Raw genomic sequence first — 16,057 nt, 5'->3', positions numbered from 1 at the left:
GATTCGTACTGGTCATAGTGGCGGCTAATTTCGGCTCTGCAGCGGTAGCGGCTGCTCTTGCTGCGATAACGATAGCTTGTAATGCAGCCAACGGGAGCGAGTTCTCCTTCTCCAGACCCCTCATGGTAGCCAGTTGCACCCTCTGTCCTTTGCGGTCATATTGTGGAGCTTGTTCTGCTTCGACCGCCCCAAGATTCAACCCCAGCTTTGTCCAATCGAGTTGATCGGGAGAGATCACCGCAGGCGTCGCTTCGACTGTGGCTGCTTTTCCTGCACTCTCCAGCATTCGCCGTTGCTCGTACTTCTTCACGGCCAGCTTCCAGTCGTTGATCGCACTGCCTTCTCCATAGCGCCCGCAGTTGTCGATCGCAAAGCTGACGGCTTGCTCCAGCGTCGGCATTCTGGCGGAGGTCACCGTTTGGGACGAGATCGGATTGTCCAAGCCTCTCGCAAAGGCATCCACGTAGAATGACGGCGCCAAACCAGGGTGACCAGCTCCTAACTCGGTAAGGCTGTTCGAGTAGTCCAGCAAAAGTTCTCCAGGTTGTTGCCTACGCGCCATTAACTTCTTTTGTATCTCCCAGGCTGTTTCGCGACTGCCATAGGCCTCACGCAGCTTGCGCTCCAAGTACAGCAAATTGCGGCGCTCCGGGGCCGTCTGCTTGTTCAGCGCGCGGAACCAAGTGTTCGCCGGCCCTTTTAAGTGTGCAGCGACGCCGTAGTACAAGTCCACAGGCGACCATTCCTCGCCGTTCAACACAAACTGAGACTGCGCTGTTATTGGGACCGTCTCCAGCCACGACCCAACGTCTTCGGTTGCCTTGCCAGTAAAGTCATCAATATCCAGTTTCTTCTTTCGTCGTCGCGGTTCTGCTTGGGGCATTGTCTGTGGTGGTGGTGTGGGAGGTGGTGGCGGTGCTGCTGCTGCTGCGGCCATTGACGCTGGGGTAATCAACTGCAACGCGATGGTGCGCTGCTGCTCTGGCGTCAAGGTGTCCCACCAGTGTCGTTCTCTTTGGCCACCTTGAGGTAGCGCATCGTTGTTATTGCCACCTCCTACTTGTCGCGTGTCATCGTGTCGTGCTCGCCCGCTACCCGCTCGCTCGCCATGACGTCGTGCGTCTCCTCCACGATTCGCACTATCTTCGCCCCGAAGCACGGAGTCGCGTCGACGGTCATCATCAGCATTATTGTTGTCGCTATCTCCTCCATTATCTCCAGGATCACCTCCGCCAGCACCCACCGTGACCACCGTGGCACCCACTTCCACGTTCTCATTGCCGCCATTGTCGTTGGGGTCCACCGTCACCCTGGCCGTCCGCTGTCGCTTGTTTCTCCGGCCCAGTCCAGCGTCATCATCATAGTCATCCAGCTCCATTCTTGTACTTCGTGTCCGCGTTGCCGGCCCGAGTTGCGTGATATCTGCTTGCAAATTCTGTGCTCGCGTCATCTTTTCTTTGCGTTATCAATCTCCAACTCTGAATACTCCGCTTTTTTTATCCTTCCTCTCCTCCTTTCCGTCTGCAAATACCAGCAGCACTCCACGCCGATACACACTCTCGTTCAGATCGATCACCCCGCCAGGAAGATTCGCAATCCTGCAGTACGCCTAAGCACCACACAAGCGGCCCTCTTGACTTTTTCTTCTACTTCTACTACTGGGATTCGCCTGTGTCTTGCTTCTCGGCCGCAGTCAGGTCAACGCTGTATCACGGACCCCCCTAGTTGCCCTACGACTGCTGTGCCAGGTGCTCCTCTTTGTGCCCGCGGGTGAGGTGACAAGTAGGTTACGTTCCGCGCAGCTTCGTCTTTCCGACTCCCCCTTGTCTCGCCAGCGCCTTAGAGCTCTAACCCCCAAAGTGTTGATCTGTTTGCCTGAGTTCGCGCCCGCTTGAACCGAGTCTCGTGAAGGCCCACAACGTAGCCTCAGCAGTAGGACCAACCGTGTTGATCGGCCCCTGTATGACCACCAAGTAAGCTACCTCTGTTTTGCCAGCTACCACCTGTACCTTGACCGAATCTCGCGCCTGCGGCCGTGAGGTCTTCGGTGGCTAACGACGACAGCTCGACTACTTATGCAATGTACACTATCTACTGACAGGCAGAGCTTCGCTATCGCCGAAATTGTCCCAGGTACTGCTTGCACGTGCTCTCGACCCTTTGCTTCTCCTTTAGGCCCAGAGAGGCTGTAGCAGGTTGAAGCTGTCACTATGTAGACCGTGCCCACGTGCGCGCACAGCCTTCGTGTTCTCCCTTCCGACGGTCTTCTACCGTGGGGCCTGTCGACGAACGTCACCAGTAGTACAGCGACTACGGCTTGCTTCGGTTTCAGCTGCTTCCGCACGACTTCGTTCGACAGTGGCTTCTTCACTAGCGCTCCTCTAGTTGACTCAAGTGGATGCTCGCTCAGGAACTCAAGTATATTTCTTCGTTAGCTTGCTGCTGCCTGTACCGGCAGGTACGATGCTCTGGTTGGCGCTTGCTTCGCAGCGCACGCTCTTCCGCGTCTTCGGCTTGCCACCGACTCCGCAGATCTTAGACTGAGCCGTCTTCTGGGTTCGCTATCCTTGGTCCTGCTTGAGCGTGTCTTTAGGGGCGGGCGATCTTTGGCAGCGACGTTTGCCAGCCACACAATTGTCAACCATACAGACGATGTCATGGCGGTCTGCGCTCGCTGTCACCTTGCTCACCCCTTCTGATATCTTCGCGCTCTCTGGTGCTGCAATCTTTCCACGCCATCGCCTGCCGTCCTTGCTGCAATCTTTCCACGCCGTCGTCTACCGTCCTTGATCCGTTACGCCACTATGCTGCTGTATCCTGCTGTCATCGCCGTCCAACACCACATTAAACACCACATCAAACATCACCTGCTCTCCGCTGTCCATCCTAGACGGTCGTCTTCTCGAATCAGCGTGACCTGAAAACCACTCTGCTTACTGTACCTCACAAATGAAATGCTTAACAACAAAATTGTCATTTCCCCAAATCGGCCCAATTCTTTCTGAAAAAAATGTTATTTCTTAATTCGACCACCACTCATTTGAACCGGTACCCAATGCTGCCAAATGTACAATAATGGTGAGTGAAGAAGGTTTGGCGCTATCAAGTTTTCCACAAGAAATGGTAATGGTTTCTCTCATTTAATGTATATCCTAGGCGATCCTTGCCTTAGACCAACGCACCGCAACTCGAACATATCGAGCACAATCCAGTATGTCGGGACTCCAGCCTAGAGATTTCCCGCGATAGTGACCCCGTCCGGAAGCGATTTTCCCTTGTCTCTCATGAACTAACACGTGCCGTGGTTGTCGATGGTCCAGGTGAACGCAGTGCAACCGTTCGTCTGGGCGCAGAGGAAAGCAGCTGTCCTCAACTTGGTGGCCGAACTCTTTGCCAATCACATCGCCAGTGAATGTGACGCCCACCTGCAAGCTCGACAAGCAAGTTTTCACGCTTTCGACGGCGGCCTCCGAGACGGCCACACCGAGCAAGCCCACGCAGATAAACAGCAGTTTGGCGCTCAGCATTGTGCCGACGCAAGTGAATTGCAGAATGAAAGCGTTGACAGAGATAAACATAGGAACCCTTCGGTTGCCAAGTCGTTCACCGGAAGTAGCACGAAGGTTGACCCATGCGGCGAGCTGATCGGCACCCACGTGAAACATTTTTATCGTTGAGGCCGTGGATGTTTACTTGGTGAACTTGGGTGTAACGATAGCCAACATAGGTAAGCTAAGGTGCGCAACATGAGTTTCAACCTGGGAAGAAAACTAGCCCCGAGTTGCGGCAACGGAATGCTCGCCTCCTCCTCAATTTGAGGACCGCAAATATCGCGCGGCAGTATTCTGCCTATGTCTGCTGCAGCTACACGACATCACAAAGCACACAATCTAAGTACAGAATATACCGCCACTTCCGACACCATCTGTCAGTACGTTTTGTGCACTATATAAATTGTTGTGAGGTTAGCCACCTACAATTGAATCGATGCTACGCGCACGCGCGCCGCTTCTCCATGTCTTGGACGATAGCGAAGCTCATGCCTGTTGAGGAATGCCGACATCCAACCCACAGACAAACCCACATCGAGCGCGGCCCCCCCCCCCCCCCCCCCCCCTCAAAGCGCAGCTTTTTAGCTTTCCGAGTGATGACCTTTCGATTTAGACACATACCACGCTGCTCGGCTTTCTCGATCCAGCCTTCTAGCCTTCTTTCGAGCGCAGGCGCCTTCACCTTGAGGGGTTTGCGGCGCTTGCCTTGGCCGTACGCCTCCTTCATGATGGTGCCTGCGTTTCGAAGTATGTCAGAAATTGTGTTTCGAGCAGGAGGATCAAGCAGGCGGAACTCCTTTTTAGCCAACTTGGCTAGCTGGGCCTGCGTCGTGGCTGGTGTGGCTGCATGCTTACGAATAAGCTCTCGCTTGTTGTCTATGGTCATCCACTTGCCCATGGTTGTACTGTGCTGGTCGCCGCAAATACTCGAATGGTGCTTATCGCCTCGTACCGAACGAGTCGTTCAGAATTGGTTTTGGCGCGCGCGCGAAAATTACCTACTAAATTTAATATTTGAAAGTGCCAACAATAATAGAGGTCATTTGTTATCGGCAGTGTCGGAAGTGAGAGTACCTTCTGTACTGCATACTGATACTGATGTTTGATCGCCTCTGGAGTGCTCAGTTGTAGGTAAGCAACAGCTTCTCGAACTAACAGGTTTTCAATATTGATTATCTGTTGAGAAATAACAGCTGAACTGGATCGCCGACAGGTCAGTAGGAGCTGTGCAACGCCAACAGGTCAGTAGTGCTGGAACAACAGGTATTAATTATTTTCCATAAGAGGGATAAGAGAATGTATGCCATGATCAAATGAACACGAGTGGATTGAACTAAACCTCGACTGCATTTTGGTAGCACGAAGCTTTACAACAGAGGTGACTTGAGGGCAATTTCTCAAGATTCATGGATTGTCAATATTTCTCGATCAAAACGTGCGACTTAGGCTTCGAAAATGCAGTGTAGAATAAAATTATCTGACCAATAACCTGGACAAGTTTTTGTTTGTCGTACGGTCCACGCGAGCCAACACGTCCGTATTATTGAAGTAGTTCTTTGTACAGACCCATATGCATGTCCAGTCTTATCTACTAATACAGTAGCAATTTCAAGCAGTTATCTCTCGGAGTGGGACTGGTAAAAGTGGCGAATTTAGTATTGCAATGCAGTTCTGTTTTAACTCCGACTACCGTACTATATCCATTTGGGGCAGTAGTGCGGTGAAAGAAACAATTAAACTACCTATTTCCTGGGGGAGAACGGGGCCGAAACCGCCAATTTTGGGGAAACCAAATCTCATTAAAGATCGATTGAGTATTTTACGGATTTTCTCATTTTGCAAAGCCCCCAAGGCGTGCCCAGTTCTTAGAGAGACTAAAAAAAAGAAAAGATAAGAGCAGTACTACAGCAAGAATCTACCTATTGTTGTGCTGTGCGGTCCGCAACCCATAATCCAGAGCTGTTCCGGTCGAAGCACGCCTTTGTTAGAGCTTGTCTGTGACCGCGTCCATGCCGCGTAGGCTACGAGAAATAAACAAATAAAAGGCAGGATGTAGCTTTGTTTCATCTGATTCTTGGTAACGAAATTTCAGAGCTTCTCTTCGTGAGGCGCACGACTTTGTCTACAGATAATTTCAGAGGCGAATAATAATAGGGGTAGTCAATGTCCCCAGCAGCAGCTCAGTTTTTTTCGATTCAGCAAGTCGGTTTTTTTTTCGGGGCTGTGATTGGCCAGAAAAAAATCCGCTAACAGAACGAAATCGATCGGCAGCAGCAGCTCACTTTTTTTTTTCTAGCACTCCAAAGGCCCAACTGGGTCGCAATTGCCACGTGCAAGGTGAAGGCATGCCGCCGCGTGGAGAAGACCACCGCTGAAGACTCCTGTGATGTTCAGCAGTTGCGAGCAGAGCATTCATAAGGTCTGTCTATTCATTCTACTCGTGTCATTCGACGCCGAGGGCTCGCTTGATCGGGTTGTGTGCAGCTAGCGTTGCTACAACGCGATTCTAAAGGCCCATCGCAAGATCTCAGCGCAAGCAGTCCGAAAGAGAATCCTGACTAAAGCTCTCGCAGCGCCTTCTGGCGCAAAGTAAGGCGTGGCAACTGAAACGTTAAGTTGCTGCTGCTCAGAACAAAAATGGGGTGGTCAAGCTCTCTGCTCGTGATTGATCAATAAACATTTTGATAAAAATTGACAACCCCTAACAGGGGCCGCAGCAGTAATTACAATATTATATTTATATAAAAAAGATTTTGGCCACACAGGGGATACTTTTTCATCAGGCTGGTTCTCCTCTCAAACAGTCCCAAGTTAAACGTATATATGCAAGCATCCCACGAGCGGAGGCCCAAGCGAGCTAAAAAAAAAAACTCAACACGCGAGCTCTCGCCGATCAAGCGAGCACATAGATTCAGGTTTTACAGCTCCCCCTACTAAGTACGTCCGCAACGAGCAGGGTGAGTCTGCTCTATTTTAAAGAATCCCCGTCCAGTAATTTATTTTTATCCAATAAATATGCTATGTATGTAGCAGGGGCTTGGCGCTCCCCCGTCGAATCGAATTCATAGGGAGCGCTCAAGCGCGCTCGCAGGCTTTTTGCTGCTCGTGCGAGCAGCGCTCCCGCTCAGCTCGTGGGATGCTTGTATATATGGCTCGTTGGAAAGCGGAGATGCCCCGCTTTCCAATAGTGTGCGAAACAGCGGATTCGTACTTCGGTTTATAAGTAATTTTTGGTTTGGTGTGGTCTCAAATATCCGCAAGTATCACAGGTAGTTCAGCCAATCAGCTTACGAGAAATAGCTATTTTCAAATGCAGCTGCTGGTGGCACGCGCCAACACGCAGGCCGTGTGCCTCGCGGTAGGGACTCAGTCGAGCAGACAGCGAAGTGCAACCACACAAAAAAAAACTCCTGGAAGTGGTAACAGCATGTTGGTGTGTATATTCGGTCTTTGGAGCCCACTTCCGATTTCTTTTACGATCGTCCCACCCGCCATCCCAAGCTCGACTGCTTCGATGCATATTGACGCGTACGTCGACGTCGTTTCTTCACCTCGAGCTTATCTAAAAGGTATAGCGTCGAGAATCGACCTCGTGCAGTAAAAAATGTTGGGTATTTGCTGAGCGCTTTGGTGTGGAGGAAGTTGACAGCGGAGAATTGCGCACTGTCTGGCAACGCATTGAATTGTAGCAAGTTTCACAGTACAAATGCATTTGGGAAAATATCATGTGTACATGTCCCCACGTGAGAAAGCTGATACATGTATGGATTTCAAACAGAAAATAAAAGAGGTATCGTCTCAAGGTTGTTGTGTGCGGTATTCATCCACCCAATTTTTACGCTAGAAGGGCGATTGCCCCTCGCTACTTCTCATCTTACCATGGTAAGCCACGGTTTCGACCAATGAGGAGATAGCGCATTTGCGTCTCGAGGGATCCGCTTGTGTCCATAGAAAAGGAGTGCATAGCTGTATTCGATCAAGGTATTAGTGCACTCCGGACGCAGGAGGCAGATCTCATGCTCGTCACACGAGCAACCCGGGCATATTACTTCTAAATATGTAGTATTAGCGCTCCCAAGGGAAGAACCATTACTTTAACTGGTCTAATCGGATAAGCCCAACGCGTCCAGCAACAATTCTGCAGGCTGCAGCCACAGCTGTGAGCGCTAAGCAAGCAATACCGCATGCGTTTCAAAATTGTTAGGGTCTGCTTAATGTTCACTGTTTTCGATGCATCCCATCGCCACCCACATTACCACTCTAACACCTGAGATCTGCGAATCCCCTGGGGCCCTCGGCCCGAGTACCCCCAATTTCAGTTTCAATTTTCACGCTTGCCGCTGAAGAAAGGTGGCTGCTACCTACCTGCCAGTTTAAAGGCTTCGTCGCTACGAGCGCGTCCTGTATCACGAAGTCGATTCGCCGCCTGGATGCCTACATCCTGACCCTCTTCGTTTCACCTCAACGATAGAACAACGGTATGCCAAGTGCCGGCGTCGGGCTGTTAGAGGTAGAGCCTCTCTCCACACAAGGAGCACGGCTGAACAAAGTGGCTCGGAACCGATTCGTGTTGCCCAGCATTTGACACGTAGAGCTTTTTGTTGATGATTAGCGAAGGTTTTAGATGTACACAACCCTCGACATGGCGCCAGGGCTTCGACTTCGACTTGTCTTGGAGCCCTTCAGTAGCAAGATGCCGCCGTTGCCTGTACAACTGGAGCATGTGACCGCCAACAAATCGAGGTGCATGCGCTGACAGCATTGACACAGTATTGCTTGACACAGTCGGCAGCGTTTTCCAGAGTCGGGTACGTCGGGGCCTACGCCTGGACAACTCCAGAGATGGCACCGACAGTCGACTTGGAGGTTCCCTCTCCGCTCTTGAGCCAGCACGTGCCGCGGTTGTCGTCGGTCCAGGTGAAGGCATTGCAGCCGTTTACCTGGGCGCAAATGGAGCAGCACCCGTTAGCGGAGGAGCTGGGGACGCGCCCAACGTCAGCACCACTGAACTCGACGTCCTGCTGCAAGCTCGCGTAGCACGTCGCCACCCCCGAGACCGGCGCCTCTGAGACGGCCGAGCCGAGCAAACCCACGCAGGTGATTAGGAGCTTGGCGCTCTGCATTGCGTCGGTAAGAGCAAATTGGGAAATGAAGGCACGTTCCCATGTGTTTGTTGCAAGAAAGCCAGATCTGTCCTTACTACTTCGCAAATCCAGCTTTACTATCTACTACATTAGTCGGAACACTATTACTTTATGCTACTACTACTTGTTGCGTGATACCCATAAAATAACACCGAATCCGTGGAACGCAAAGCGATGTCAACGGGAGACTTCAATCGTATAGAGGTCTTTCGAAAATACGGCTTGGGCGCTCAGTAGTAGGAATACTGAAGTACCATATGTGCTATGCTATAGCACATGTATTATTATCGTGAGCAAAACAGCGTCTCGGGTGCTACAGTATTCATATTAATACTACTGAGCGCCATATTATGCATATAGTCAGTTTATTAGTATGTTGCACAATATTATTTGACCAAAGATGGAATCGTTTTGCTTCTATATTGCAAATTCGTATTTCGCAGTACTAACTCGTCGAATCGTCGCCAGTTCATAATGATTTCATCCCCCACTCACCGCAAAACGCCTGCTTGTGCTGATCAATCGCATCCACAAGCTTCGATCGAGCCATTTTTCGAGATCTCGCTCGTTTCAGTTGAACTCCCGACTACGATACCGACCATGTAAGCCATACTTCGAAGTATTTAAAAGATTGAAGTTTGCCATAATAAAATGAATTGTAGGTGTTGGACGATCGGTTAAATGTGGTCCCTCCGTCGGGGACTTCATTTGAGCAATCATTCGCGTTCGATGATCATTAGTTTTAAGTATCCTACGCGGCTAAGTGCAAGGGCACGTCACTGAACAGCAGCGCTCGCACCACATTGTACGCTGTGCTGGAAGGCTGCATCCTTTGCAACGCAAACATCTGCAGCTGCGAATACGACAGCTCCCAGGCCGAGTTTCAACTCCTCAATGCCAGTCCCGGACGAAGCGTGAGACCGTCTGCTTGTTGGTCTTCGTCACGATCGCTCAGCATGTGCATTACCGCGCTCTGGAGCGTCTTTAGACGCCGCACTCGCGTGGTTTGATGGATTTCGTGCGGTTAGCCGGCTGCTGGACTCGGTCTTCGTTGTCCGTTAGCACCAGAAGCTGCAGCCAGTGCACCGCCACGTCCACTTGCCCCGTGTCGACAGCGCGTGTCAACGCCGCTACATCCACCGCGTCACATCTTTGCTCCATTGAAATGGAGACGGGGCCATCGCCTGTCAAGACTACGTCAGTCTCCTCCTCCATACGGGCACCGGTCTTAAGTAGAATGAGCGGTGCTACTGGCAGTTGAGAAACCGTAACGAACCCAATGCATTTCTGACTCAGAAATTCTGAGCCAATAGGTATTGATGACTCACCACCAGCTGTTCTGAAGTTGAAGTTGATTGTCGAAATGCAAGAACCACGCTATCATTCTGGGAAATGTGTGAGAGCTTCAATCGAGAAGTCAGGTAAGTTTGTGGCGTTCTCGGTGATATGGTTACGTAAATCACTTAATCTGTGGTAGCCGGCGTCGTGCTTAATAGGCGTCCGTGTAGGTGAAGTGGAGTGTTGCTTCTTGAACATTTCAGCAAATTAGAGCTGGTTGAAGATACTGATCGTAAAGGGACTACGAATGATGAATACGGAGCCAATGCATTTGTTCTCGAAGCTACCGCGAAATTGGTTCCAAAATGATTTGTTCGAGGTCATGAAGTGTCCGTTCAATAATTCTCGATCGTTAGGACATCAGGTAAAACCGCTCCGAGCACGTCGTTCTGATCTTTGCCAAAATATTAATGTAACAGAACCGCGGTAAGCAGCGGCGCCGACGCTGATAACGACGCCTGGTCGAAGTCCCGCATGGCAGCCGGCGCAGATGCGTGCGAACGGGGTGGCGAAGATGTGCAATGCGGCTGTAGAAGATCGGTCAGTAACTCCAGAGAACAAACTTGCAGTCACCCAAAAACCGAACGATGGGTGCGGATGATGTGTGGATGCTGTTGGCCGTTGAGCACCAGTGGGCGGTGAACGTCAGTGGGTTCACTGATGGCTACCGGTTGAGCAGTGGGCGAGAGAGCGAATGAGAAGGCGGTAGGGAATTTGTGCTGGCAAGCTCACTCGAGAATCTGCAGCATCGAACGCAGTTGAAGCGCTGCAGATCAATCAGTGTGCACGGTCACGTTGAACGGGCCAGAGGCGGGTGTACTCGGTGCTTGCAGACGGCCACGCGAACGACAGGAGTCGACGGGCGACACAGATAGGCCTAGGCGAGAAGTCACACAGGGCGAACTCGGCGGTGTGGCACTAGAAGTCCAAGCCTTCACGGCGATTGAGTTCATCAGTACGATCACGGGAGGTTGCTCCACGTTTGACCGAGGCTGCAACGAGAAAAATGGTAGCGCCACTGGGTGCTCTTGGACCCGAGTGGACCGGCAAGCAACGTGCATCGGAAGTGGAGAGATACGCCACAGTTGTTGCGCGGCCAAGGCTGGGCAAGCTCGCTAGCTGAACGATTGGAACCGTTGTTGATTAAATAAAATAGGTTGTTGTGTCAGTTGGGCACACACCGGCGCAGGGGACCAGCAGTTCTATCCCTGACGGCCAGACGGACTTTGGAATGATTGGTGCTGTGGCTACGACAAGCTCGGCGTCAGGGCTAGCAGACACGTTACATTAGTATGGTGACCAAGTGGAGCTTCCTGGAGCCTTGGCGTACTGTATTGCACGAGAATGCGACACGCAAAAATACTCAAGCTCCTGAATCCCGGAGCGTGGACCGGCAGTAGACAGCTGAGTTCGCAATCGAGACATCTCGGGTCCACCTGCCCCACCCGGGGACCTGTTCTAGGGTTTTCGGGTACCCGACGGAGTATCTAAGGAAACCCATACTACTTATGGTTCAAGACCTCATGAGAACTTGGGTGACTGAACGACAACATGCATTTGATGAGGAGGAAACCAGGGCGTTAAAAGTGTAAAGAGGCCGACGTTGCAGTGACGGACGAGACGGCGGGCACCTTGAAGATGCCTGACGACGTTGAAGTGGGCGGCAGTGTGGTACTGGAATCCAGTCGACTTCGTGAACACCAGGATCCGCTGCAAGGCGAGACCTCGGCGGCAGGATCTCTAGGCACTGCGGGTTCTGTCAAAGCGAGCTCACTTCCAAATTGGCCGGCCGGAGAGCACTTGTGAATTGGACGGCTAGCGAGCAAGCCGCACCAGCTTTCGAATCGGGCGGCTGGAGTCCACTCGCGATTCGGACGACTGAGGTACGAGCCGGACGACTCGACTAGCAGCAATCGGGAGCGGGTGTACGGCAACGGACGGTGGACGACGGAAGACGGACGGTGGACGGACGAATCGTGGTGCGAGGGCATCAGCGACTAGGGTAGGTGACTGCGAGGCGTAGGCGACAGCGGAGTGACGAACAGGAGGCACGTGGCTTCCGAGTTCTTCGATGGCTGCGACGAGTAGGGCAGGTGCGTGTGGGTGTACGCCCGAGTGGCTAGGAGAGCGGCGCGGAACCCAAACGTCGTGTACGTCAAGTAGGTGTGTATCGTGGTTAAGTTGGTACCTCGGTTGGTAGCGTAGCTACCTCGATTCTGTTTGGTAAATAAAGTAGGTGTCGCTGCCAGTCGGGCACGCACCGGCGCGGTGTCATACGTTGTGACACCGTCGGCCAGACGGACTTTGAACTGCATCAGCACAGTCGCGACCAAAACCCAAGCGAGTAGGGCCCAACACGTTTCAAACGTAGTGGGTCTAACTTGACCCACTACTTTAGCTTACACGTTGCGCTATGTGTATGAGGAAGCGTAATTACTTAGTAATTACTTGAGTTAATTATATTTGAATACACAAATATAATTTAAATCAGACAAGACTCCAAGTGACTTAGATTAGGTAAAATGAGAACTGTATTGTTTGTGAATTGATCTTCCACCTAAATCTGCTAAAACTGTTTATCATCTATGAAAGGGGTTGACAGCGGCTGGCCCGCCAATATGCACGTCTCTAATTGGTAGAAAGATGCTGCTTTTTACCAATAGGATCGTTGGGTATGTGTGGACCACTCATTGTGGTGGCCCACTTCAATGTATACATTGGTGTGACTTACATCAAAGTGAGGAAGCATCTAAAACTTTTAACAGATATCTTATCTGTTAAAAATCACAAGTGACTTGTAGCCATTTGCGCGTGTAACCCCGTTACACCATCCCCCCTTAAGGTTAGACGCGCGGGGTCCCCGCACGTCAATCTCTGAATTGACCATTCGTCAATTCTCCGCGTTTGGAGAAGAAACCCGCGCTCATTCAACGATGAGCACACCTCAAGAGAAGAACAACCCGAGGGCGGTGGAGAGTCATCTCTCCATCGATGACTACTTCGAGCGCCAGAAGGCGAAGTATGGCGACGTCGTTGACTTCGTTGACTTCGACGACGACGATGAAGACATGGAGGACGAGAGGGACTCGTCCTCAAAGCGCAAAGACTCGGTGTCGAGCGAGTCGCTCGACCCCCATGCTAAGAACATTCGCCCACATGAAGGGGACGAATCGGACGCTTCGAGTTCGAAGCGTTCGCGAACTGAGAGTGATACCCCACTCGCTTCCGCTGGGCTCTCAGTTCTCCGCGCGCTGCTGCTGCAGCGCGTGATGTCAAAGCTCAAGGCTCTCCGAGCGCTGCGCCTGCAGCGCGCGATCCGTGGATGCCGTCCGCGTCCGAGATCTCGGACCGGTATGGGAACTCGTTACCACCGAATGAGGTGCCGTTATACGTGTGCAGCGCCATCAAAGATGACGCCGTGGCCGCCGAGCTGCACTTTGATGCGGAGACGCATCAGAGGCGCGATTATTACATCGAACTCTTCCATGAGCTCCGATGGTTCCAAAGCAAGAAGACATCTTCTCGCAGCAAAGTGCCCGAATGACAGGCACTTTGTCAAAGTTGGAACGCTTTTGTTGAGAACTTCAACAAGAAGCCGAGTGCTTACCGTAATCGGATTATGGAAGTGAAGTTGGAGCAACTCCACGTTGCTGCGGAGGAGGCTAATGTGCCGTGCGCTGTGCCCGAGGGCTTTCAGTGCACGAAGTGCTTTCCAGGCGCGGTCCGCTTGAGCGACCGCGACCTGAACGGGTACACGTCGTTCCGTGTGCCCGAGAGTCTCAAAGAGCTCCGTGTTAAATTCTTAGCACGTGAGGGTTCGGGCGCTGGCGATGATCGCAGCGCTCGCTCTACTTCCGCTGTGCCAGCGCGTACTGCTCCTCGTACGCCCTCACCATTTCCGGAACGTCCTCCAGCAAGACGTTCCGCGGCTCCCATGTATCTTGATGGGGAGGAAATCCTCTCCAACGAATACGAAAACGAGCCCCTTGAGGGTTCGTTTTCGGGATAGTGTGGTCAACAATCCGCTCAACAATCCAGCGGGTTGAGCCGCGGGCGTCACGGATCGGCGGTGGCGGTGGCAGTGGCGGGAAAACGCCCCGGGTATGATCAGCCCCGGGCTGATCAGTATGCGCCTCTCCACGACCGGGTGACCGCCGTGGAGCGTCTGCAGGGCGCTGGGTTCGCCGCCCTGAAACAGGAGCTGGCGAACCAGAAGGCCCAAGTCTCGGCGGTCTCGCAGGCCGCCTCGAATATCCAGGTCGAGCTGGGGACCCAGATGAAGGGGTTGCTCCAGCGCGTCCGCGCGCTGGAGGAGAGACTGCTCGTCGCCGAGGCCAAGGCTTCCGCTTCTGCCTCGGCTCCTGTCGAGGCTTCGGGTCAGCCGAGCTAGATGGCTCGTGCTGCAGGTATGGCTTCATCCGTCCGACGTAAAAGGTCGGATGGAGGCGCATGCTAGACGGTATGTCTAGCGTGTCAGCCGAGACGAGCACATCGGTACCCCTGACCACAGCTCCTGGACATCAGAATGAAATGTCGACCTTTGAGGATGGCAGCGAAGTAGGTAAGGACGTGGCGCTGGCTGGGGAAGGCGCGACAAAGTACAGCAAGACGTCGGCCACGGGCGACTCGATAACGACGCCTGAGCTCGGCATGGAGCTCACGGACGAGGTGGTGTTGACGATGGGCAGCATGGCGAAGGTGCGCCTGGCCGTCAAGCGGTCGAGACGAGAAGCGAAACGGCGGCGTGTGAAGCGTGTGTATGAGAAGGCGGTCAAGATCGTGCACGACGACGTTCAACATGTCGAACTTGTACGGTCAACAGGTGACGGCCGATGCCTGCATCGTCGAGGGGTGCACGGACGAGTTTCTGATTGGCGTGGACTTCCTAGAGGGTCATCGAGCAACGATGGACTTTGATCGGAGCGAAGTGCTCTACGACGAGTGCGGACGGGAGATGATTATTCCGTTCCGGACGACGACTGAGTAGGGTGACCCGGTGAGGGCAGCTGTGAGGTTGACCAGCGCGACGAACCTGTACCGACGCGTCGTGTAGAGCGTGGAAATCGCTATTGCTGCGCCTGATGGCGAAGAAGGGATCTTCCAACCTACTGTGAACAATGGGGCTGTGCTTCTCGCATCGGCCGTGACTAAAGTGACGAACGGGAGGGCGTTGATTCCTGCAAGTAACACGAACGGTGGTCGCATCAAACTGCCCAGCAAAAAGGAACTGTGTGTGGATACCTGTTAATCAAGACATTGAGCTCTTGAAAATGCATGGTGAACTGCAGTTGGGACGCGTGGAGACTTGGTTGGACGAGTTAGGCGACACCGTCACGCCCTTGGACGAGGAGGGTGACGTGGACATTGGCATGGAGGAAGTGAATTCACGTGCACTTGTATGGAAACTGTTACGGGTCTACCGTGACCTAGCAAATGCACAGGACGAATGTCCACCTGCTACTACACTCAACATTGAGCATCATATCGACACTGGGGATGTTGCTCCCATCATGATGCGTCGGCGACGCCAAGCCCAGACGGAGGATGCAATAGTGGACAGTAACGTAGAATCGGTGCTGTCTGCTGGCGTGATTGAACATGGAGAAGGAGTCTGGGGTTTCTCTGTATTGCTCGTGCGCAAGAAAGATGGTTCTGTGCGTTTTTGTGTGGACTATCGGGCCCTCAATAACGTCACGCGCAAGGACGTCTACCCTTTGCCACGTATAGATGGAACTTTGGAGTCATTAGGTGGTGCTAGACTATTCCCGACTCTCGACTTGCGCTCGGGCTACTCGCCGATTCGTAATGCGGAAGCGGATCGAGATAAGACTGCGTTTATGACAAAGCGGGGGTTTTACCGCTTCAGACGAATGCCCTTTGGACTGACTAATGCTCCGGCTACCGTCCGGCGACTCATGAACGGTGTGCTGCGCGGACTTGCCTAGTGTACTTGAATGATATCATCATCTTTACGAAGGGCGGTATTGAACGACACGTGATTGAACTGACAGGTGTATTAGAGAG

General features: G+C 52.6%; 3 protein-coding genes across 3 annotated transcripts; 1 reads left to right on the top strand and 2 right to left on the bottom strand.

The window, feature by feature from the left end:
• Positions 1–3,990: 3,990 nt before the first annotated feature.
• IUM83_10288 (Eukaryotic peptide chain release factor GTP-binding subunit) lies at positions 3,991–4,449 on the bottom strand (the record flags this gene model as incomplete). Its single annotated transcript, XM_067934781.1, has 2 exons — positions 3,991–4,043; positions 4,173–4,449. The coding sequence occupies 2 exons, from the start codon at positions 4,447–4,449 to the stop codon at positions 3,991–3,993; spliced, it is 330 nt and encodes a 109-aa protein (XP_067793209.1).
• Positions 4,450–8,371: 3,922 nt separating this feature from the next.
• IUM83_10287 (Cellobiose dehydrogenase) lies at positions 8,372–8,648 on the bottom strand (the record flags this gene model as incomplete). Its single annotated transcript, XM_067934780.1, has 2 exons — positions 8,372–8,491; positions 8,562–8,648. 2 exons carry the CDS (start codon positions 8,646–8,648, stop codon positions 8,372–8,374), a joined length of 207 nt encoding a protein of 68 aa, XP_067793215.1.
• Positions 8,649–14,563: 5,915 nt separating this feature from the next.
• IUM83_10286 (Gag-pol fusion protein) lies at positions 14,564–15,020 on the top strand (the record flags this gene model as incomplete). Its single annotated transcript, XM_067934779.1, has 2 exons — positions 14,564–14,842; positions 14,925–15,020. The coding sequence occupies 2 exons, from the start codon at positions 14,564–14,566 to the stop codon at positions 15,018–15,020; spliced, it is 375 nt and encodes a 124-aa protein (XP_067793076.1).
• Between the last annotated feature and the right edge of the window lie 1,037 nt (positions 15,021–16,057).

This window comes from Phytophthora cinnamomi, assembly GCF_018691715.1.
Source record: "Phytophthora cinnamomi strain GKB4 chromosome Unknown Contig30, whole genome shotgun sequence".
NCBI lineage: Eukaryota > Oomycota > Peronosporomycetes > Peronosporales > Peronosporaceae > Phytophthora > Phytophthora cinnamomi.
Note: the sequence above shows the minus strand (reverse complement) of the source record. Positions and strands in the feature narration are given on the sequence as shown.